This window comes from Staurois parvus, unplaced genomic scaffold (assembly GCF_062004578.1).
Source record: "Staurois parvus isolate SC_StPar_1 unplaced genomic scaffold, SC_StPar_1.0 ptg000261l, whole genome shotgun sequence".
Classification (NCBI taxonomy): Eukaryota; Metazoa; Chordata; class Amphibia; order Anura; family Ranidae; genus Staurois; species Staurois parvus.
The window spans coordinates 3,553,494-3,577,758 of record NW_028318057.1 but is presented as its reverse complement, the minus strand read 5'-3'; the positions used below and the strand labels follow the sequence as shown (position 1 = coordinate 3,577,758).

General features: G+C 41.4%; 1 protein-coding gene across 1 annotated transcript in view; it reads left to right on the top strand.

Annotated features, from left to right (window-relative positions):
- The window catches only part of SORT1 (sortilin 1), a 168,181-nt gene that overhangs the window by 138,850 nt on the left and 5,066 nt on the right, over positions 1-24,265 (top strand). Inside the window, exon 19 of the mRNA XM_089681181.1 lies at positions 13,938-14,058. Within this exon, the coding sequence (XP_089537307.1) occupies positions 13,938-14,058 (121 nt within the window). The remainder of the gene's footprint in view (positions 1-13,937; positions 14,059-24,265) is intronic.

The following is a 24,265-nucleotide window of genomic DNA, read 5'->3' as shown; positions in this document are numbered from 1 at the left end:
TAGACCCATATGACCGATCAGGTGACCGGGGCAAGGAAACCTGGGAGGCTAGTGCCAGAGACAGGAGGACGAAGGTGCACTAAGGAAGTCACGGAGAGGAGACCCGAGGTAGAGGCCACCAAGCCTGTGTGCCCCAGACCACCAAAGGATATTTTGTGAAACCCCTGAAGATAACGAACAGCTGACAACCAGCCAGTGGTTGCAGTACATAGGAGCAGATGAGTTGCCGCGATGGCGGTAAATCCCTACAGTTGAGGTACTGTATACTATTGTCGAAGCATGGATACAACATTAGTTTCCCTAGGGGTCTCAGAGGTTGATGGGACAGTGTAAATAGAACATCATTTATGTGAACTGATAGGAAGAAAGGAGGGGGCATCCAGGAAGGGTACGATGAAGAAGGAAAAGAAAAGGACATCAGAGAACTGTAGCCCTCATAAAGACCAAGAGGGGAAAGATTTTAAGCGAGACCAGTATTGCGGGTAAGGACCCGAGGATACTGGAAGTAAATCTCTACCTAATGCTATAATTAACTGTACATCTTGAAGAATATGAAGTAGTACTCCTCAACCAAATTCAAGCACAAGTACAATAAAGTACATGCCTTTTGCATGAGAAAAGCCCAGAGGAACAAACCCCAGAAAGTCACCGAGAATCAAATTGTACCGGAGGGCAAATGAGACTGTCTTTTGAGATATCGGATAGGAATCCGTTGAAAGAAATCTCAAAGTTGGAGTGTGAAAGGAGGAAAAGAAATATGGAGTAGCAAGAAGCAAGGCTACAAATGCTCACAAAATCAGAAATTGCAGAAATGTTTGCAAAACTAGAAAACTCCATAAAAAGTGAAATGGAGGTTTTACACCAGGAAATGGGAGAAGTCTTGTCACGAGTAGAGGAAATGGAAGGGAAAGGTTTCATTGTTATGAAGATAAAGAAATTATATGGAAGAGGCTACATGGGATACCAGATATAAAATATGGAGAAACGAAGTTGCAAATTTTCACAGATATAGCACAGGAGACACTTGATAGAAGATCTTTGAAAGCGTTGTTGGATCAGATGAGGGACAAAAATGTCCACTATAATTGGGGATTACCTGCATGCTTGATCGGGTGGAAGGATGGGAAATCTGCAAACTGAGATTCCTGAAAGATTTAAGTGACTTGTGAAAAATTTTAATTACAGACTGTAGATATTGGTGGTTGATCTGCATGGGGGAAAGAGAATAAAAGGTTCGAAGAGGAGAAATGGCAACCAGTTTCTAAAAAGAGAGAGACTGATGAGGGGGAGATGGCTTTGGAGGGGAGGTGAGCGGGGACAGGAGGTGACGGACCCAAGTTTTGCGTTCCCCACCCCTCTACCTTTTTTTTTTTTTTTTTTTTCTCCTTTGCCCTACCCCCTCCACCTGCCCTGTAATACTCTTGGGATAAAGGTCTCCTCCTCTGAGGACAGGTTAAACGGGGGCCCTTAGGTATAGGGAAAAATGTTTACTAGACAGGTTAGAGAGTTGAGATAAGAGGATTAGGTAGGTTAGTGAGGAAGATTGGGTACCATGGCGGGTAGTAGGGAGGCCAAACCTGCCACTGCATTTCAGACCCAAACATGAGAGATTGGAGCCTGCATGTTCAGAGCCTTACCCAGACAGTAGGCCACAACTGATTCAAGGGCCAAAAATAGGCCATAGGGAATTTCAAGAAGGGGGGTTGGGGGGAGAAGAGTAAACGGGGAAGGTCTTCTTGTTCCAAATTCTGCTGAAAAATCAGACGGTATATTTGGAAGGAATATTGGGAAAACTTAGACTTTAAAAGGGGTAGCCTGATTGTGGCAGGCAATTTAAATAGGAGTCTAAAGAATGTTAAAGGGTTGGAGGGTTAAGAATCCAAGGGAAAGAGACTATACCTTCTCTGCGGCGCATAGGATGTATTCAAGATTGGATGTTGATTGCACATGGACTCTTGGAGTCTTTGGTGAAAACTAACATAGAAGTAATATCTATATCTGATCATACTCCTGTCACGATGAGACTACGGTTTGGAAGGAACAGAACAAAATAAACACGTGGCGATTAAATGAGACCATTTTTACAGGACCCGGAAATGGAAATAAGAGTAAAGCAGGAAATTTAACAATATTTTAAGTTAAACGAGCCTGGGGTTGATTCAGTTGCCACTGTATGGGAAGCACATAAGGCCTATATTTGGGATATACTGATTGCGATAGGGGCGGGGGAAAAAATTAGGGTATTAACGGAAGAACTCTATCAGTTGGAACAATTGCATAAAAAGAAAATAAATATAATTTACAACAGGAGATAATAAAAAGAGAAGCGTTAAAGGATCTCATGGAACAAGAAACCAGAAAGATTTTTAAAAGGGTTTTGAAGTAAAGATATCGATGGTGGAATAAACTTGGGAAACCTTTAATGAATAAATTGAGGGAAAAGAAATCGAACTTTATTGAAAAAATTTAAAATGAAAGGTGAAATGGTTTATTTGACCACCAATATCGCTAACACATTTTGGAGATACTATAGTAGTCTATGTGGAGCAGGATTTAAGAACCAGAAGTAATCAGAGGAAGAGAGAAGGGGAAAAGGGCAAATTTATTGGAACGAGGCCGGTCTACCTATATTGGATGAAATTAGATTAACCGCTTAATTTCAACGGAAGAAGTTTAGCACTGAAGAGTACAGCTCTAGGTAAGAGCCCCGGCCCTGACGGATTCACTGTGGGATATTATTATAAGAAGTTTAAAGAATATCTAGTCCCTAAACTGTGTATATACATGAATGCATTGGGTGAAGAGACAGAGATGAGGGAGGAGTTGTTACAAGCATATATCACAGTAATACCCAAGGCGGGGAAAGATTGGTCTCAGCATATAATTTTGAATCGATATTTAACAAAGATATGTCTGTAACTGGTACACTAAGGTATTAGCAACAAGGATTAAAGCTGATGCCCGATTGGATACACTTAGTCCATTATCCCGTCCTTCTCTACCGGAGATAAATCCCACTTGGTCTAAGAACATTTGCTAATCCTGCAAAAGAGTGGAAGAGTAGAGGTACCGGGAGTCATTTTATCAATCGATGCTGAAAAGGCCTTTCGATAGACTAATTGGGGATTTATGATAGATACACTGAAGATGTTAGGAATTGGGCCCAGAATAATGCGGTGGATAAAAGTTTTATATAGGAACCTATCAGCCGCAGTGAAGATCAATAGATCATTATCAAAGTTTTTCAGGATCTATAATGGAACAAGACAGGGATACCCACTCTCCCCGTTGTGGTTTGTGATTTCCTTGGAACCGCTATTCGCACCCATAAGAAATAGCACAGATGTTAAAGGAATGTGGATAAGGGGACATTGAGCATAAAGTGGCAGCATATGCAGATGATATGCTGTTTTATATTCCAAACCCTAGATTAACATTCCTTAATCTTTCAATTTTCTCATTAAATTTGGTAGAGTTATCAAACCTGAAAATTAACCCCTCGAAATGTGAGATTTTAAATATAAATATCCCAAAGGTTGAGAAACAAATTTTACAAAAATAATTCCCTTTTACATGGAGGGAAAATGAATTAAAGAACTTGGGAATAAAATTAATATTGCCTATAAAAAATCTATATCAGGCAAATTGTATCCCATTAACAAAGGAGGATTTGAGGAAAATCTCCAGGGGAACGCTGTCCTGGATAGTTACATAGTCCGGCTGAAAAAAGACAAAAGTCCATCCAGTTAAACCATAGGAAAAAATTATCCTATACCCACAGTTGATCCAGAGGAAGGCAAAAAAAACCCCAGCAAAGCACGCTCTAATTTGGTCGGATAAATATTAAGATGACTATAGTACCAAAAGGTTTATATAAATTTAATAGGCTTCCAATATATCTACCAGGCTCTTTTTTTCAGGATCCTTATAAAATTATACTCATATGTATGGGTTAACAAATAAGCGTTAAATATGAAGTTTTTTATGCAGTAATAAAAGAAAAGTGGGATTAAATATGCCAGATTTTTTTTTTTTTTTTAATTTAAATATTTATTAAATTTTTCATGTTAATACAGATACTCATAAAGGGAAACAATTCACATATAAATAGACATTTATAACATTTCTACATTTCCCCTTCTAAAAACTCTTTTCTTTCCCATCCCACCATCCCCCTTCCCACCCCTCCTCCCCCCTCCTCCCCCTCTGCAGACTCTAGTCCATTCTAATCTCTCGAGGCTTATTAATTTTTAGCTTACATCCTAATTCATAGTTTCCTATATTTCTCTTTCAATCCTGCTCTTTCCCACTTTTCCCATCTCATATAATAAACTCCCATCCTATCTTCCTGCATATGGTATGATCTTTCCATTCTACCTATCTGGGTCACTCTATTAATCCAGTCTTCCTCCTTCGGTACCTCAGATTTCTGCCAAAACTTGGGTATCAACCCTTTGCCGCATTTAAGAAGTACCATACACCTGAGTCTTTATATTTATTTACAGATGTCTCCACATTGTGTAGGAGGCACGTCGTTGGGTCTATCCCTATGTCAATTTCAGTTATTTCTTCAATCAATTTGACTATTTTCTTCCAAAAGACCTGGATTTTCGGACATTCCCACTATATGTGAAACACCGTGCCTATCTCTCCACATCCTCTCCAACACATTTTTGAATTTTCCCCATTCATTTTGTGCTCTACACTCGGTGTAATGTGCCATCGTGTCACACACTTATAATTAATCTCAACCTCTCTCATACTAACATTCTCGTGTATCAGTCTAAACATCTTTCTCTGTTTGTCCTCATCAAACCCAACTCCCATATCCCTTTCCCATTTTGTTATAAACATTAACTTTGTGTTTGTATCTAATTCTGTGAGTATTCTATAAACTTTTGAAATACCGTGCTTCCCATCCCTTCGTGTTTCTAACAACCTTTCAAACATATTCCACTCCTGTTTTAATCTCAGGGGTTTCGGGAGATTTCCAATAAAACATTTCAATTGATGATATTTCCACTCATCTATTCTAATAAAGATATCTCCTTTCTTCTCTATTAAATCTTTAAGTGATCTCAATTCCCCCTCCACCAAAACATCTCTCAGTTGGGTATCCTCCTTTCTAAACCATCTCCCTGATATCTTATCCTTTCCCGAGGGAAAGTACTCAGTGTTTGTGAGAGGCATTAGTATAGAATTAAATTCCCATTTCATGTTTTTGTGTAAATTGCCCCATACCCTTAGAACATTTAAGGTGTAGATACTTGTGCTTTCTTTAATTCCTCTAAACTGTGCTGGAACCCATATCATCTGACTCAATCTAATACCACTAAGGTCATTTTCAATTGTTACCCAGCTTTTCCCCTTATGGTTAAATGTCCAGTCATATATTCTTGCTAAGACCACTGCTCTATAATATCTCTTGACATCTGGCAGACCCAATCCCCCTTTCTCTTTAGTCCTACTCAATGTTTCATATGCTATTCTAGGTTTTTTGTTCTTCCATATGTATCTTGTTAACATTTTTTTCATTATCTTAAAAAAGGCCTCTGGTATTTTAATTGGTACCATTTGAAATCTATACAGTATTTTAGGCATAATTGCCATTTTAACTAGATTTATACGTCCTATCCAGGATGGGTTACCTCCTTCTAGTATTTTTAAATCTTCTCTGATCTCGTTTATCAAAGAGATATAGTTTAATCTATACAAATGCTTAGATGAGGTAGTGAGTTTTATTCCTAGATATTTTATCTCTTTTTCTCTCCATATAAAGGGGAATTCTTTTTGTAGTTTTTCTTTTTCATTCTTTGATATATTAATATTCAAGATCTCTGTTTTCGTTGGATTAATTTTTAAATTTGATAGTTCACCGTACTCCTTCAGAATCTTCATTATATTTCGGAGAGTTATTCGGGGATTTCCCACATAGAACAATAAGTCGTCCGCAAAGGCCGCTACTCTATGTTCTATAGTTTCTATCTGAATTCCCTTTACCGCTCCACTGTTTCTTATTATTGACAACAGAGGTTCGAGTGACACACATATAGTAAAGGGGACAGTAGGCAGCCCTGTCTTGTACCATTAGACATTCCAATGGGTTCTGATCTCTCCCCATTTACCGTGATGATTGCAGTAGGCTCCCTATATAATTTACTTATCCACTCGCGCATTCTATCACCTATCCCCAGCACTTTTAAGTTGTCCATCATAAAGCCCCAGTCCACTCTATCAAATGCCTTCTCTGCATCAATTGACAAGAGCACCACCGGGGCTTTCCCTTTTCTAGTTTTCTGAATAAGCATCAGGGTTCTCAAGCCGTTATCTCTACCCTCTCTCCCTGGTACAAAGCCCACCTGGTCTCCATGGATCCATTCAGGCATTAGATCTTTCAACCTGTTTGCTAAAACATTTGCATACAGTTTAGTATCTGTGTTCAATAATGAAATAGGTCTATAGCTGGAGCACTGAGATGGGTCTTTTCCCTCCTTGTGAATAAGTACTACATGGGCCTGTAGAGATTCTCTCCTCACTTCCATCCCACCTCCCAGAGCATTCATATATTTCTCCAACTTGGGTAACAGCACTTCACTAAATTTCTTATAGTACTTAACTGTATAGCCATCCGGGCCTGGGCTTTCCCCCCCCCCCCCTGTGCTTCTTAATGCTGTTTTAATTTCTTCCTGGGAAATTTCTACGTCTAAGGAGTTCAACTGTGCTTCACTTAGTTTTGGTAATCCCGCATTTTGTAAATATATCATCTTTTTTTCATGAATTCCCTCTTGAGCTTCTTTTAGAGAACCTTGGGGGCTAATATTATATAACTTTCTGTAATACTCCGTAAACACTTTAATAATCTCTTTAGTTGAGTGGACCAACTCCCCCTTAGGACTTTTTATCTTTTCTATATAGTTCCTATTTTTCTTTTTATTCAAAGCTCTCATTAGATATTTTCCTGGTCTATCTCCCCATCTATATCTCTCGTTTAATACCCTGTTGTATACTCTTCTCCTCTCCTCTTCCATCAACCTCTCTAGCTCATCTTTTTTATCCAATAACTTCTGTCTCGTATCTTTTGTTATTTTCTTCTTGTGGATCTGCTCCAAGTCCAGTATTTCTTTTAGAAGCCCACTGACCCTCTCTCTTCTTTCCTTTTTCTTCCTTGCTCCTGCCGCAATCAAGATTCCTCTTATAAATACCTTGTGACTTTCCCAAACTGTAGCTATCGACACCTCCTCTGTTTCGTTCTCCTTAAAGTATACCTTAATCTCTTTCTCGATTTTCTGAACTAAATCCTCATCCAGAAGAAGAGCCTCATTTAACCTCCACCCTAATCCTCCAGTCCACCTTCTTCCCCATCCCATTTTCATTACGACCGGGGCATGATCCGAGAACGTTCTTGTCTCTATGTCAATTTTAACCAGATGATCTATAAGTTGATGGTCTATTAAGATGTAATCTAATCTCGAGTATATCTCATGTGCATTAGAGAAGAAGGTATAGTCTCTGTCTTTCATATGCATTATTCTCCAGATGTCCACTAGTTGATATTCATGCATCACTTTTTTCAAAGCTCTCAGAGACCTACTCCCCTCTCTTTGCACAGAAGAGGTGTTATCCTTTTGTAAGTCCATACAGAAATGTAGGTCTCCTGCAACTATCAAACGCCCTTTTTTAAATTCCATTAATTTTTTCATCAGACCCTTCATATACATCTCCGGGTTTTTATTAGGACAGTATATATTGGCTAAAGTACACTCAATCCCCTGAAGCCTACCTTTTAAGAATAGAAACCTCCCCTCCGGATCGGTTCTTCTATCCTCCAGCTCAAATCTCATATTCTTTGCCAAACCTATTGCCACCCCTTTTGCTCTTTTAATTGGAGAGTCTGCGTAATACCATATTGGATAGTGTTTAGATTTCAATTTCACATTTGCCTCTATCTCAAAGTGCGTCTCCTGTAAAAATACCACGGACGTTGCCCTATGATGCAACTCCTTGAACAACCTAAATCTCTTCCCTGGACAACTCAACCCGTTCACATTATAGGTTATAAACTGTATTTCTTCCATCCTTCCCAATTTGCTCCATCTCTCTTCCAATTTACCTCTTCCTCTTTATCCCTACTGTCATGCAGAGTGTTAACCCAGTACCTCCTCCCCTCCCTCCCTCCAACCCAACTCCCATCCCCCCCCCTCCCCCCATCCCTCATTCTTTTTTTCCTCCCTACCCATTTTTAGGCTTAAATACTGCCTATAAATCATTTGTGGATCTATTTCCACCACTGATTAGATGCTTTGGGATTAAGCTCCACCCATGGCCGGCTAGCCTCTCCTTCGACCTCCCCAGATCCCCTCTCTCTATCCACAGGAGAATACAAAAATCTTTACTTTCTCCCTCAACCGAAGCTCCCGAGGGATTACCATTTCAACATATGTGGGGCCCGGGGGGTCGAGAGAGACAGGAGAGAGGAAAGAGAAAAAGGAAAAAATATATTTTTCTCAATTTTCCCTCCCCTCTCTCCCCACCCCCGGGCCTCCCCTCCCCCCGACCCGCTGCCAGTCCTCTTTTCTTGTATCTTCTGTTTCCCCTCTTTCTTTTTCTTCTTCCCACCCCACTATCGCCATTCTTTGCAGTTTCAGTCTGTCACAGAAAAGCCTCAGTTCCTCCGGGTATCTCAAATATGCTGTTACGCCATTTTTCCAGCCAATTAAACAGGCTGGGGTACCCCATCTATACTGGACGTTCTGTTTTCTCATTTGTTCCAACAAGGGTCTCGGGGATCTCCTTCTCCATAGGGTTTCTGGTGTTAGGTCCGCATAAATTTGGATATTTAAGTCTCCATACTTAATTAATGATCTTCCTTTAATCTTCCTCCTTATCTCATCTTTAACCCCAAATTTTTGGAACTGGACCACTGTATCTCTTGATCTTTCCTTCTCCGCAGCTTGATTAAACTTTCCTATTCTAAACACTCCATCCAGTTTAATCCCGTCTGTCTCTTATGGAGTTTAGAATTTTTACAACTAGATCATATAGTGATTCCCCTTTTACTTGCTCTGGAATTCCTCGAACTCTAAGGTTACATCTTCTTTCTTTATTTTCTTGAACTTCCATCCTATAGAGCAATTTTTTCTGGGTATTCTCCAAGTAAGTTATTTTTTTCTCTAGATTATCTATGGTTTGGGCCTGATTTTTAACTTTTTCCTCTGTTTCTTCCACTCTCGATAGCAGGTGTCTTAGATCATTCCGCACAACTGTCATTTCTTGTTTTATCATATTTTCCAAACTTTGAAACATTTCTATCATCTCCTTTTTATTTGGTGCTTGTAGTTCACCGTCTACCTCTTTTTTTTTTTTTTTTTTTTTTTTTTTTTTTTCCCAAGCCCTCTGTTGTTAGGTGGCTACAGCTACTATTCATACCCATTGATATTCTAGGACTATTTCCCAGAGAAATGTCCATATCCCCTTTTGCGTTTGCGCCTTGGGCCCTTTCTGGCGTAATATACTTTGCGATGTAAATTTCTTTATCGTATCTGTTTGAGACCCTTTGGGCCCTGTTCCCTTAGGACCTTTGTTCTTCATTTCCTCTAAAACTCTGGTTTCTTCACTTATTCTCAAGATGAAATTATATCAGTCCTTTAATTTGTACACCAGACAAAACCTGCTGATATCCCATATATTTTTACTCTCCTGGGACACCTGGAGCTCTTCTCATCTTCTCTTTCTTAGCCCAGGGAATCCTCCCCTCCTCTCCTTCACCCCTAGATTTCCCATATCACTCGGGGTTCCCCCACACGATAAGCCCCCAATGGCTCTCACTCACCCTTCTTCTTCTCCAAGCAGTGGCTCCGAGCTTAAGGTGTGGGGCCTTCACAGCAACTCAGTCCAAGGGGGGATTCCTCTGGGCTTCACTCCTCTCCTCGTGTCCTTCATCCAAACTCTTCACAAGATAGCAGGGTGAATCCCTTCACTCTATTGGGTCACTCAGACCCAGGATCAATGAGCTGGCCGGGGGGTTTGAACATATGGGAGCCGGCGACTCCCTCTTACATCGGGACGCCGGCCGGTTTCTTCCTTCTCCCAGAGATCCTCCGGGGCTGGTCATGTGCTCCCACCATGTCACCTCGTCCCTCAGCCTCCTGGGTCTCTCCTCCGTAAGGCGCCGGACGGGTCAGCGCATCACTGCCACCTCCGCCCTGGTCTCATCTCCGGTTTTCTCTCCTCTCCTGTACCGACCGACAGACTCCGGTGAGTCAAATCCCCGTATCCTACTCCAGATGGTCACTGGGGAGGTCGAGTAGCGGCGCTTAGCAGGGAGCTATAGCCGCACGCTCCCCACAGCCGCCATGCTCAGGCTCCTCCCTTAAATATGCCAGATTTTAAGAGATCTAATTCAGTGTTAATATCAAGAATTGCAGATTGGATATATAATGCACGGGGGAGAAGTTGGGTAAAATTGGAGAGTTCACTTAGTAAGGCACCACTAGGTAGGATCATTTGGATACCACATAGGTTCCGCACTTTGGACAAAGATACAAGCACTTTGACACTGAATGTATTAAGGATTTGGGATGAAATGCCCAAGCAGAAGGGTTGGAAGTTTAATTTATTGTCAATTCCTTTGGTGGGAACAAAGTTCTCACCTGGGAATGATAATATTTCTGGAAAATGGATAAATGATAGAAATGCACGTCTAAAAGATATTGTGGATAACTGGGTATTATGTTCTTTACACGATTTAAAAAATAAGAAGGAAATATATTCTACACTGGATGAATGTCGGTACTATCAAATAAGACATTTTTTGTTGTAATGCTTCCATAGCCACTAAGGACTGAAGAAGAAATGTATCCTTTTTAGAGCAAATGTTTAGCTCAAATAGAATACAAAAACATGCTACCTCTAGGGTTTACAAGATTCTTACTGAAATAGATGGACCATTGTCCCAAATGTTTCTGGATAAGTGGGAAAAGGCGCTTGGCACAAAATTGAACGAGCAAGAAAAAAATAAAATGTTTAGACTAATACACGGGACGGTGAATATGAATATAGTTGAAATTAATTAAAAATGTCTGGTAAGATGGTATATTACACCTAACGGGACGCGTAAGCCAATACTAGAGGTCTCACCCCAGTGTTGGAGGAGATGTGGGAGTAAGGGTACAATGGCACATATTTGGTGGTATTGTCCTAAAATACAGGAGTTCTGGCAGGGGAAAATTCAATTCATACACAAGATACTAAAGATTAGTATACTGTTAGACCTGTGGGTTTGCTTATGTCACAAATCTGAGCTGTCGGTGAAGCAATATAAAAATGCGATACTGTTCGATCTTCTAAATGCGGCCAAAAGTCTTATTCCCAAATCCTGGAAAACCGAGCCGCCAAAAAAAAAGATTGGATAGATAGTAGAGTATATATACAAAATGGAAGAGTTATATCATAGATGAGGATAAAATGGAAAAATTCCAAAAAATCCAGGGAAGAATGGCATAACTTCAAACAATCAAGACGATATTTAGAAGTGGTTAGAGTGTAATGGAAAAAGAAAATAAATGGCAAAGGAATAGGCGTATGGGAATAAGTCTGCCAACAAGGGATTTGCCACCAAGTACTAAGTCATGTTTTGTGAAGGGAAACAAATACTTATTTCCCTCATGAACATGCAAATCCGTGCATAATTTGTTAGACATGCATTTCTTTTGAATTTTTTGTTGCTATTCTGTCTGTTACAATACACCTACAATTCGATTTTTAGACTGATCATTTCTTTGTGAGTGGGCAAACATTCAAAATCAGCAGGGGATCAAATACTTATTTCCTTCACTGTATATGGGAGAACAAAAAATATATATATTTTTTTATTTTTTGAGAGTGAAAATTTTAGTTGTGCTCAAAAGTTTGCATGCCCTGGCAGTAAGCGAGAGATTTGGGCATTTTATATTGAAAGTGACTGACCATACCAAAAAACTCCATTATTTAAGGATCGTTATCATACAAAGCTATTTATTATCACATAGTAATTTGGCTCTTTTAAATCATAATAACAGATACACAAGGCCAAACATAGGTTAAAATTAAAGGTTAATTTCCCACCTCTGTGTATAAATAGTCAATGAGTTTCAGATCTCACGTGGATGCACTGAGCAGGCTAGATACTGAGCCATGGGGAGCAGAAAAAAACGGTCAAAAGACCTGTGTAACAAGGTAATGGAACTTTTATAAAGATGGAAGAGGATATAAAAAGATATCCAAAGCCTTGAATATTATAATATCAATGTGCAGCACTAATAAAAATGTGTGTTCTAATCAATGATGACCAATGTGATAGTAAAAAGAAAGGAAACATCATAAAAAAGAAATCGAGAATAATGAATGCTCCATTGAAGAAACAAAATGGACGATATAACAAATGAAAATATTTAAGTCCTCTAAATATAATAGTCCCAAAAATAGTGATGTGATCAAATCAAAAAAATGTAGTGACTTCCACACTGCACCTCCACCATAATGCACTCACCAGAAGTAAGTAGCAAGCAAGTCCAAAGCAGAATGACACTAAGGGGTGTTCCTGCTTGTTCCTCCTGCCAGTGACTCGGTTGAAAGTGGGATCTCTCCAGAAGCCAGTGATACACCAAATGAACAATCAAAAGTAGAGTAGCCAAGTCTCCATCTCCAGCCTATGGTGAACCAAGGAAAGGGATTCCTCCTAGAGGGCAAGCTCATAAACCAAGCCCGGAGTATCATATAATGTAGTATGTTTTATTAAAAAAATAGCAACCACGTGGAGCATAAAATCATCAATTGATAAAAAGCACTTACAAAGATGGCCGCCGGACCATCACATGGATGTGGCGGCGTGATGTCAGTACGTAGGCACCTCCCTGAAGCATTTTGTGCGCACGCACATTCTCAAAGGGATCGATCTAGTGCATTCTCTGATTAAACAAAGCCTTGAATATGCCAGTCAGTACTATTCAATCACATATTAAGAAGTGAAACATTTGGGGATCTCTTGTTACCAAGCCAAGGTCAGGTTGACAAAGATTGGAAGCACAACTGCCAGAAGAGTTGTTTGGGATACAAAGAAAAACCTACAGGTAACCTCAGGAGCAATACAGGCTGCTCTGGAAAAGACAGTGTGGTTGTTTCAAGGAGCACAATGTGATAGTACATGATCTAAAAATGAGATGCTTGGTTGAGTTGCCAGAAAAAGATGCCTTTACTGAGCCAATGCCAAATAAAAGCACTATGTTTGGAAAGGGTCAGCAAGGCTTATAGCAACAAGAATACCATCCCCACTGTAAAGCATTGTGGTGGCACACTGATGTTTTGAGGGGGGGGGGGGAGCTCTAAAGGCACAAGAAATCTTGTGACTATGAAGAGATGCATGTTATCAGAAAATACTGGCGGAAAATTTGCATTCTTTTGCACAAGAGCTGCTCATGGGATGCTCTTGGACAATGACCCTAAGCACAAGACCAAGTTGACCATCCAATGATTACAGTAGGAGAAGGTGAAGGTTCTGAAGTGGCCATCACATTCTCATTACCTCAATATCTTTGAGCCACTATGGGGAGATCTCGAACATGCGGTTCATGCAAGATGACCAAAGACTTTTCATGACCTGGAGGTATTTTGCCAGTATGAATGGACAGCTATGCAACCTGCAAGATTTCAGGGCCTCATAGACAACATTTACAAAAGACTGCACACTGTCATTGATGCAAAAGGTGGCGATACATAGTATGGATAAGGATATGCAGACTTTTGAACAGGGGTCATTTCATTTGTTTTACTTGTTGCCATTTTGAGTACAACTGTATGTAGAGAGAGATCTAAAGTATGAATAACGAGATGTAAAGTGTACTGGTATTTTAAAGGCTTCTTTTTGAAATCTTGTCTAAGTAAATTTTGTCCATTTCCTACAGATTCCTTGTACACAGGTACTCTGTCCTGAGGGAGCATGTGGATACTACTGGAGATGAACAGTTGGATTCAAATATTGGTGCAGCTCACAGAAGTAATAGTTATCGTGATGACTCTGATGAGGTAGTGTAACATGCTATGGGTTGAAAATTTACTATATACTTTACTATTTCAGCTTTTTTTAAAATGATTTTTTATATGAGGAAAAACAAGAGTTAGCGCTTCTGATGGATTTTTATTGCGATCTGTGTCTGGGGAAGTTTCCCTTTTACTTCCTGTCAGTACAAAAGTTCATGAGGTATTTCATGTGTGGTGTGAAGTGATGGGTCTTCATATGAGAATCTCAATATGAGTGTCTTGCCTGATGGAATACTTTTTTTGGAGAGATGCCAATTCAAAAGGCCATAAACATGTTTCAAAATTTCAAGAGGAAAGCACCACAAAGATGGTACAAGCACCACAAAGATGGAATTTCCAAAGTGGCTTATACTCCATTCAAGCAATATGCCACTGCTGTCAATGGCAAATTAAAGACCTACCAAAACAATTTGCAAAATGCAGTTTGATTGCAAGAATCGGATCGTATGGGTACGAACATCCATGCAGTCCGATTCCGATGTGGCAAAACAAGGCTCCTGCACCTTTTTTGTGCGGGTGCGGCGCAAACTGAGCCCACACAAAATCGCACTGCCAAGAATCATGTGATTTGTACAAGAATACTGTGCAAATCCTGTCCAAATCGCATGCAATTTCCCACACCATAGTAGCGTGAATCCAATCTTAGGCAGGTGTGAAATGCTATAAATTAAAAATGATTTCAGAAATAGAAGTGTTAATAGATTATTTTTATCAATTAACAAAATGGAAAGTAAATGAACAGCAGAGAAATCCACATCAAATCAATTTGGTGTGACCACCCTTTGCCTTCAAAACTGCATTAATTCTGCTAGGTACACTTGCACACAGTTCTTTAAGTTACTCAGCAGGTATGTTGTTTCAAACATCTTAATGACATTAGCTATATGTTTGGTGTCATTGTCCCACTGTAGAAATCATTTGGGGCTATTCACACGCCTCCCTGATAGTATGGCATGCAAACTTGCAAAGAACCTCAACCTTGCTTCACTGTTGCCTGCAGACACTCATTATTGCACCACTCTCCACTCCTCCAGCAAACAAATTGCCTCCTGCTACAGCCAAATATTTCAAAATTTTGGCCTATTAGTTCAGAGCACCTGCTACCATTTTTCTGCATCCCAGTTCGTGTTTTCGTACGTAGTTGAGTCGCTTAGCTTTGCTCCCATGTTGGAGGTGTGGCTTTTTGGCCGCAATTCTTCCATGAAGACCACTTCTGCCCAGACTTCTCTGAGCAGTAGATGGGTGTACCTAGGTCCCACTAGTTTCCGCTTGTCCTGTGCTAATGGCACTGCTGGACATTGGATGTTGAAGGGAAGTAAGCATAATGTGCCTTTCAACTGCTGCATTAAAGCGGATGTAAAGGCCCACTCAATACTCACCTGAACCTCATTGCGATCCGAGCCATTGACTCCCGCTGCTGTCAATCACACCTAGTCCGCCAATGAGAGAGTGGGCAGGTCCAAGCTGCTTGCTGTGGGGGCACCCCACAGGAGGGAGGGGCCAGGACAGTCTGCGCAAGAGGAGGATCCAGGCTGCTGTGTGCAAAACCACTGCACACAGTATGTAAGTATAGAATAAAAAAATGAGCCTTTAGAATCACTTTTTTTCCCTGCCAATCAATGTCTATGGTCCTTTTCAACTTTGAAATTTTTGCCTGTGGGAGACCTTTGCCTGTGACATGAAACTGTTTTTAACACAACCTTACCTTAGTAGCAATGTTTGTCTGTTCGTCACTCAGTTTTTAAGCCTCTTACACAGCTGTTTGTTTCAGTTAATGACAGCGAAATGAAGTATGAAGTAAATATGAAATTGATGATCATTAGTACCTAGGTATATTTGGTTAATCATATACCTTACTCGCTTTCGCTGGGCGTATGGGTGAGGGAATTGTAGGCTGTACAAATGGTAGGAATAATATTGGATGCGGCCCATTGGTGTAGTTTCAGCCAGCCAGGAGCAACACTTACCCTCTAGTGCAGTGGTCTCCAAACTGTGACTTGAGGGCCAGATGTGGCCCTTTGCTTGCCTTTATCCAGTCCATGGGGCACCATTCCTCCCGACGATGGGGCACCATTCCTCCCACCGATGCCGACGATGGGGCACCATTCCTCCCACCGATGCCGACGATGGGGCACCATTCCTCCCACCGATGCCGACAATGGGGCACCATTCCTCCCATTGTTGCCGATGATGGGGCACTATTCTTCAATTGGAGAAGTGTTTCTTTAGAGCCTGATTTTATATGATCTAGTTCCAGAGTGGAAATGAGGTGGTATAAAATACCATTTCCTTTGTAGATTTCCTCTTGAGGCGTACCCCACGGGAAATGTGTCCCTTGCGGGACACAATTCAGCGTTTTAAATAGGGGGAGGTAATGTATCTCCGCGAATTGAACAATCTGTTAACATTGGGTAAAATCCCTTAGGCAGGTAGGATCATTGAGGAAATTATGCTTTAGACGCCACGTACTGTGTCGTTGAGGTCTATCTGGAAGATCAATGGAGATATACATTTGGGCATGACCGGATAGAAGAATGGAGCCTAAGCTTGCTACTGTTTTGAGCTTTGGGTTAAAGGTTCATTCACACGGTTTTCACATGGACTGACACGTGGACTTTTTATAATTTGGTTCTGTTTAAATACCTAAAAAATTTTGTAGGTGTATATACGATATGTGTAGAGTCATTGTATGAGTATACATTTTTCATTGTAATTTTCACTTCTTTTTTGCACCTTGGGTGAGGTGTTGAGGCAGCACTTTTGGTATTGTATGTTTATGAAAGTTGGTAGCTTTGTTGTGCAAAGGCATTTTAATTCTCTCACCTCTCAGATGGTCTGCTTTATGACATTCCTTCTTTGAATCCTTCTGAAAAGAGCAAAGCAGCAAGGGTACAGGATCAGTGTATAACATCATTTATTGGACAAAGATATAGCACACTTACACATGAGAAGCCTGTAAACAGACTGAAGACCAAAAGGAGTACACTGTAGGGACTGCTAGCAGGGATGATTGGTGGGCTACTGTGATGTTAAAGTGGTTCTAAAGGCTCAAGGTTTTTTTTACCTTCATGCATGAAGGTAAAAAAAACCTTCTGTGGGTAGCAGCCTCCCTAATACTTACCTGAGCCCCATCTCGATTCAGCGATGTTCACGAGAGCCTCGGTTCTTCAGGGACTCAAACCTCTAATAATTCTTTGTATGTAAAGTGCATGGGAAAAAACAATTCATTATAATAACATTCATATGTGAATATAAAAGGTTAGTATAAAAAATTGCTCAACAAAGATGATTAAGTTACAGTTGTTGATGGTAAAAATAAATATAAAAATTATATCTCAATTTATATCAAAAGAACAAAATGCAATGTCTTAATAGCATGTATTTCATAAATATTCATCAGTGCAGTGTCCAGATAAAAAAAACAACTTGCTTAGTAAATAGTATTGTTTTTATTTAATATTGTAAAGTATGATATTATTAGGTAAATGTATAATGTGTAAAAAATTACGTTGTGACATTGGAATGAAGAATGCTTAGCGGTAGATTTACTAAAACCGGTGCACTCAAAATCTGGTGCAGCTGTGCATGGTAATCAATCAGCTTCTAACCTCCACTATTGTTATTAATAAGAATGTTTGTTTGTATGATATTATTAGGTAAATCTATAATGAAATATTGTATAAAAAAGGGATTACACTGTGACATTGGCATGAAAAATGCTTAAGGGTAGATTTACTATAACTGGTGCACTCAAAATCTGGTTCAGCTGTGCGGGGTAGCCAATCGGCTTCTAACTTCAGCTTGTTCAATTAAGCTTTGAAAATAAAATCTGGAAGCTGATTGGTTTCGATGCAGAGCTGTACCAGATCTTTAACTCTCCAATTTTAATAACCCCTTTAGGCAAAATGACAACCGATCGAAGTAAAAATATACACACAAGAGAATACATATGCCGAATTGGAATGCATAGGAGTATATAATTAGCAAAAATTTGATTTCTATAGTGTTTGTGACTCAAAAGAATAGTTCCATACTTCATGTAATGCCACAGGTAGAGGTCATACTGCACAAATAAAAAGCCTATAGAAAGGATGCCCATAGATATTTATTTGTATTTATTCTAAAGCAAGCATTGAGTGGTAAGGGTTTTGTCCATTCAATTAATCTAGGCAAAAACTAGACTAAAGAATTGGTTCCTGCCTAGAACTCATTCAGAATCTCTAGCTTGTATCAAAGATTTGGCATTGATTAGAATTTCTGAATAAAAGTTATCACGCAGAATTTTTTTTGTGTATAGCATTAATTGATTATTCACATATATAATATTTCCTGGACCTCCCCATGTCCGCCTACCATGGTCAGCTCCACCCTCTCTGAACCCTCCAGGACAACCTCTTTTCTAGCCTTTAAGAGCGGCTGTCTCCCTTCAGCGTTCTTTTTTCGTCCTCGCTCTGGACACCTTGAAAAATCTCTCTATGGCCTTCCCAGGTTCAGCCTCTCCTGGGTAAGAAGACCCCTCATTTGGGCTGTAAATCTCCCTGTGCGGTGGGTTCCCTTGGTGCAGGGTTTGTTTATGCATGTTTTTAAAAATTCCTAAGGCGGGGTGACTTACCTGTGCATATATCTCATCAGTCTGTGGGCTGGCTGACAGTTGTAGTCCATATCTCAGCAGGTCTGTGGGCTGGCTGGCATCTGGGGCTGGTAATCCCCACATTCATGGTGGCTGTTTTTTGTTCTGGCTACAGAGCAGGCTAGGTGGTGCACTTGTTAAGATGGCAGGGATGCTCTGTGACTGCGTTATCTAGAGCTGCTCTCTCTCTCCTGCTCTGTGGCTACTGCAGAGGCTGCTTGTGCCTCTCTGAGCTCCACCTGTTTACCTAATCACCTATTGCTCCAGCCTGGGTCTTTCTGTTGCTCTGATTCCTCTAGGTCGTGTCAGCTGTTTGTCTGTTTACCTTGGATGCATGCACATGTAATATGACTGTTGCTAAAAGCTGCAGCTTCAAGCACTGAAGATCTAATGGAGAGGTATTTTTTTCTTTTTCTGTTTAATTTATTTATTTTCTACTTTTTAAAAGAATGCTATCTGCGTACCTTTTTGGCAGAAAGAGGACTTCAGCGTGGAAAAAAAGTGTCCGCCAAGAGCTCGGTCCTAAGCAATCCTGTCTCCTGTTGTCCAGTGGCTCATTGCAGTTGTACGGAAATGGGATGAGGAAAATCTAGTCACTGCAACAGCTTAAGCTACGTTTCCTGTACCAAGACAAGAATGGGGAGAAGACAAGTGTTCCTCAGTGGATTTGGCAGGCACCTATCTGCATGCCCCCATTGTTCTGGCTCATTATCGCTTTCTCAGGTTTGCGAACAAGGGGCACTTTTCCAGTTCGTTCTTTGCCATTTGGGCTTTGCACCGCTCCTAGAACCTTCACAAGGCTGCTGACCGCCATCATAGTTGTTCTGAGACTCTGGTCTTCAGCTATTTCATTACCTCGATGACATCCTTCTCTTGGCCTTGTCAAGGAGTCTTCTGATGGATCACGTGTCTCTAACCTGTAACACACTCAAATGCTTTGGGTGGATAATCCACCATCAAAAGAGTCAACTGCAATCAACACAGTTCCTGCTATATCTTTCTCCCCCCAGAAGAAAGTTCAAAAGATCCAGACTCGGATAGAAGTAATGAGCAGGCCTTGCTTATCGCAAGTGTGCACGCTGTACCCCGGCCTTCTGTTATCCACCATCTCAGTTGTTTCTTGGATCAGATGCTGAAGAAGGAAGTTTCAGTTCAGTGTCCTTCACTAGTGGGATCATCATGTTTTGAACCAGAAGATCCTAATACCAGGTCTGATAGCCCATTTTATTAACCTGGTGGATGGTTTTGCGCAATTGGAGGGGCAGTTTCCCTCTCGATGCCTTCAGAACCAGGCTGGTGAGTTGGGGGAGCCCACAGCTTTGGTCACCAGGTTCAAGGTCATTAGAAGAGGCGGACTATGCAGAGATTACTGAGTTGGCTGTGCTCAAAGTGTAGTACGGAGCTGCGCCTTCTGTATATTCCCGGATTGGCTGTTTTCAGGATATTTCTGAGGAGGCTGCCTGCAGTGCCGTTGTTCACCGGTGAGGGGGATTGATTCTACGTTGTACCCTATACCCACAGGAGGGGGTCCAAGTTCCCGATTGGTGCGGTACGGTTTGAAAAAGCACTCTAATCCTGTGGGGTTGCTTCATGGAGGTGAGGGGGCATTTCACTCAGTGTTGGATTTCCTATGTATATCCTTTCATATACATACATCCATTAAGGACTATAGAACACCTCCACCATTTAGGTGGTTTTGGACTTTTAGTTTGGGTGATACATTTATTTCTGGATGAGATTCAGCTTATATGTTGGATATTTTATTTATATCTAATTTTGGAATTTTTTCAACCTATCATTTAATGTCACGGATTCCCGTGTGTGTGTCACTTATCTCACTATTTATCCCCGCATTTTGGGGTCACGTATAAATAGTTTATTTCACTTGGCTTTGTCTTTGTTTATAGACTGTGTGGCTTATAAACGTTTCACCATATGCAGAATTTTTTAGTGTCACTTAGCCACTAATTTTCCACTTTATCCCATATTAGGGGTCACTGTTATATGGTTCAGTTTTATATCTGTTGAATTTTGATGATTTTATTTACAACTATGTTGCGGCAAATTAGCTTTGTGGTTTTTCACTTGTAACCACTTTTTCAAAAAGTTTCCTTTCATTTCACCTATGTGCGCTATAAGTTTTCTTTTCTGTTAGATCCTTTGCCAGTACCAATTTGGCACGTAATATACCTGAAGGTATATTTTTCACATCACACGTTATTTTGTGCAATTTAGCACAGTAGTGGTGGGATTCTATTTTATCACCATTTTATGTTGGCACTATTTACGGATAATGAGGATTGTCCCTTATAAGTCACCGATTTATGGTGTACTTGGGTTACACCCTAAATTTATTTTGGGGGTTCCACTGTTTATATATGATTTAGAATTTTCATGTGCATTCTATTCTATATATTTTGAAATTCATAAGTCACCTATTTATGATGTACTTGGGTTACACCCTAGATATATTATTTTAGGGGTTCCACTGTTATGATTTTCATGTGCATTCTATTCTATATAACAGTGGAACCCCCAAAATACTAAATCTAGGTTGTAACCTAAGTAAACCATAAATAGGTGAATTATGAATTTCAAAATGTATAGAATGCACATGAAAATCATATGTTGGAATTTATATGCTCTTTCTGTGAAGTTTTTCTGTTAATTTTTTTTAAAGGATATAGTATTAGTGCAGCTCCAAATATATTATATGCAGAGTTCCTATCTGCCTGGAGTTAATAGCTTCCCGGTTCACTCTGCTAGAATTCTTGTATCTGTTACGTGGAAAAGTGGTGAAGGTGCTTTCAGAAGATCAGACTACAGTGGTTTACTTGTCCTGTCAAGCGAGCACCAGAGTAGCCTTTCAAATCTTCCTTTTGAGCAGAAGGGAATTTACCCTTTCTTCATACTTCCCAGGAATAGAGAACATTAAGGCGGCCAGAGTCAGAGTTTTGTAGATCATTACAAATGGGGCCTTGATTCAGAATTGTTGCGGAAAAAGCATGGGCAACGCCAGATGTGAATGTAATGGTGTCAGTAAGGCATTTCCAGCTTCCCTCTACTTCTCCTAATGCGGGACCCACAAACCTTGGGCCAAGATGTCCTTTCCAGGCCATGGGGGTTTCGCCCAGTGCACATCTTTCCTCTAATCCCTCTAATTCTAAGGGTTCTCCTGAAGATACAACGCAAAGTGGGGGCAATAATAGCCCTGCTCTTTTGGCCGAGCCGGCCTTGGTTTCCCTTTTGTATAGAGGATAAGACTAGAACAACCAATTCCACTCCCAGTTTGTTTGGATCTCCTGGTTCAGAATGGGGTGTACCATCTGAACCCGAGTTGGAAATTAATGGCTTGGAAGTTGAGAGGTGGTTTCTAAGACATCTGGAGATGTCAAAGGGCGTAGTTGACACTTTGTTGCAAGCTAGGAAAAAGTCAACTATTTCAGCCATCTATCGGTTATGGAAAGCCTTTCTTTTGGGGCTCTTTCTGGCAAAAACTGGAATGCTTCAACTCCCTCGGTATCTAATGTTCTTAAATTCCTGCAAAACCGTTTGAAACTAATGATAAGCCAGGCCGTTTTTAGATTCAAGTTTCAGTCCTCTCAGCCATGGCAAGTAAAAGTTGGGCCTTTAACACTTTGACCATTTTCTGAAGGCAGCAGTGAAGATTAGATCACTAGTGGGAATTTGTCACTTGGTTTGAATGACTTGCTGGCATTATTATTATTATACAGTATTTATAAAGTGCCAATAGTTCGCTCAGCGCTGAACATTACAGAGGGGGACAGAACATGTGACAGAACAATAACAATACAATGCAAAACATGAGGGGATTAAGGACCCTGCTCTTTCGAGCTTACAATCTAGGAGGGAGGGGATGGTGGCACAGGAAGAGATAGCTGTGGGGGATGGAGTGGTAGGAAGAGTGGAGGAAGTCGGCAAGTTAGCAGGAGGTGGGGTAGGCTTCCCTGAAGAGATGGGTTTTCAGGGTGTGCCTAAAGGAGAGGAGAGTAGGTGATAATCTTATGGGTTGGGGCAGGGAGTTCCAGAGGATGGGTGACACCCTGGAGAAGTCCTGGAGGCGGGCATGGGAGGAGACCAGGGAACTAGAGAGAAGGAGGTCTTGTGAGGAGCGGAGTGTGCATGCTGAGCGGTACTTGGATATTAGGTCAGTGATGTAGTTCGGGGCAGTATGGTGGACAGCTTTGTATGTCAGCGTTAGGATTTTGAATTTGATCCGTTGCGCAATCTGAAGCCAGTGGAGGGATTGACAGGGGGGTGGCGGAGACAGAGCGGTTGGAAAGGTGAAGGAGTCTGGCAGCCGTATTCAGGATCGACTGAAGCGGGGATAGCCAGCAGCGAGGCAGGCCAGTGAGGAGGGAGTTGCAGTAGTCGAGTCGTGATATGATGAGGGAGTGGATGAGCTGTTTAGTGGTTTCTGGGGTTAGGAACGTGCATATTAATAAAGATTGGACTTGGGGCTGAAAGGATAGGTGTGAGTTCAGAATGACACCAAGTACTCTGGCCTGCGGGGCGGGTTCGATGGTAGCGTTGTTCGATGTGATAGAGAAGTCAATGGGGGGTGGTGTCCGGGCTGGGGGGAAGACAAGAAACTGTTTTGGAGAGGTTCAGTTTAAGAAAGAGGAGCGACATCCAATCTGATATGTCGCTCAGCAGGTGTGTGATTTGGGCGGAGACCGAGGGGGTGAGGTGGGGGGTTGAGAGATAGATTTGTGTGTCGTCGGCATAGAGGTAATAGTTGAAGCCGTGAGAGTGTATGAGTTGGCCAAGGGAGGAGGTGTAGATGGAGAAGAGAAGGGGCCTGAGGACAGAGCCTTGAGGGACCCCAACAGAGAGGGGGAGTGAGGGGGAGGTGGTAGCATTATAGGTAACGCTGAAAGAGCGTTGTGACAGGTAGGATGAGAGCCAGGAGAGAGCAGAATCTCTGAGGCCGAGGGAATGTAGTTTTTTGAGGAGGAGGGGGTGGTCGACTGTGTCGAAGGCCGTAGAGAGGTCAAGGAGTAGGAGCACTGAATAGTGGCCATTAGCTTTGGCGGTTAGCAGGTCGGTGGAGAGTTTGAGTAAGGCAGTTTCAGTGGCGTGTAGGGGACGGAAGCCGGACTGTAGGGGATCGAGGAGGTTGTTGTCGTTGAGGTGAGAGCATAGGCGGGTGTAGACTAGGCGCTCGAGGAGTTTAGATGTAAATGGGAGCAGGGAGATGGGTCTGAGGTTGTTCGGGTCATTGGGGTCCAGGGAGGGCTTTTTAAGTATGGGAGGGAAAAGTGCCGGAGGAGAGGGAGAGATTGAAGATGTGGGTGAGGGAGCGTAGGATGGAGGGGGAGGGAGGTCGTAGGAGTTGTGAGGGGATAGGGTTGAGGGGGCAGGTGGTGAGGCGGGCATCAGAGAGGATCTTGGAGACTTCCTCGATGGTAGTAAGGTCAAAGGTGCGGAGTGTTGGAGGAGCTTCAGTATGAGGAATGTAGGGTGGGGTGGAAGTGGAGGTCAGAGAAGTGGTGGGGCCGTGGGAGAGGGGTGATGAGGGGGTAGCTGAGTGAGGGGGAA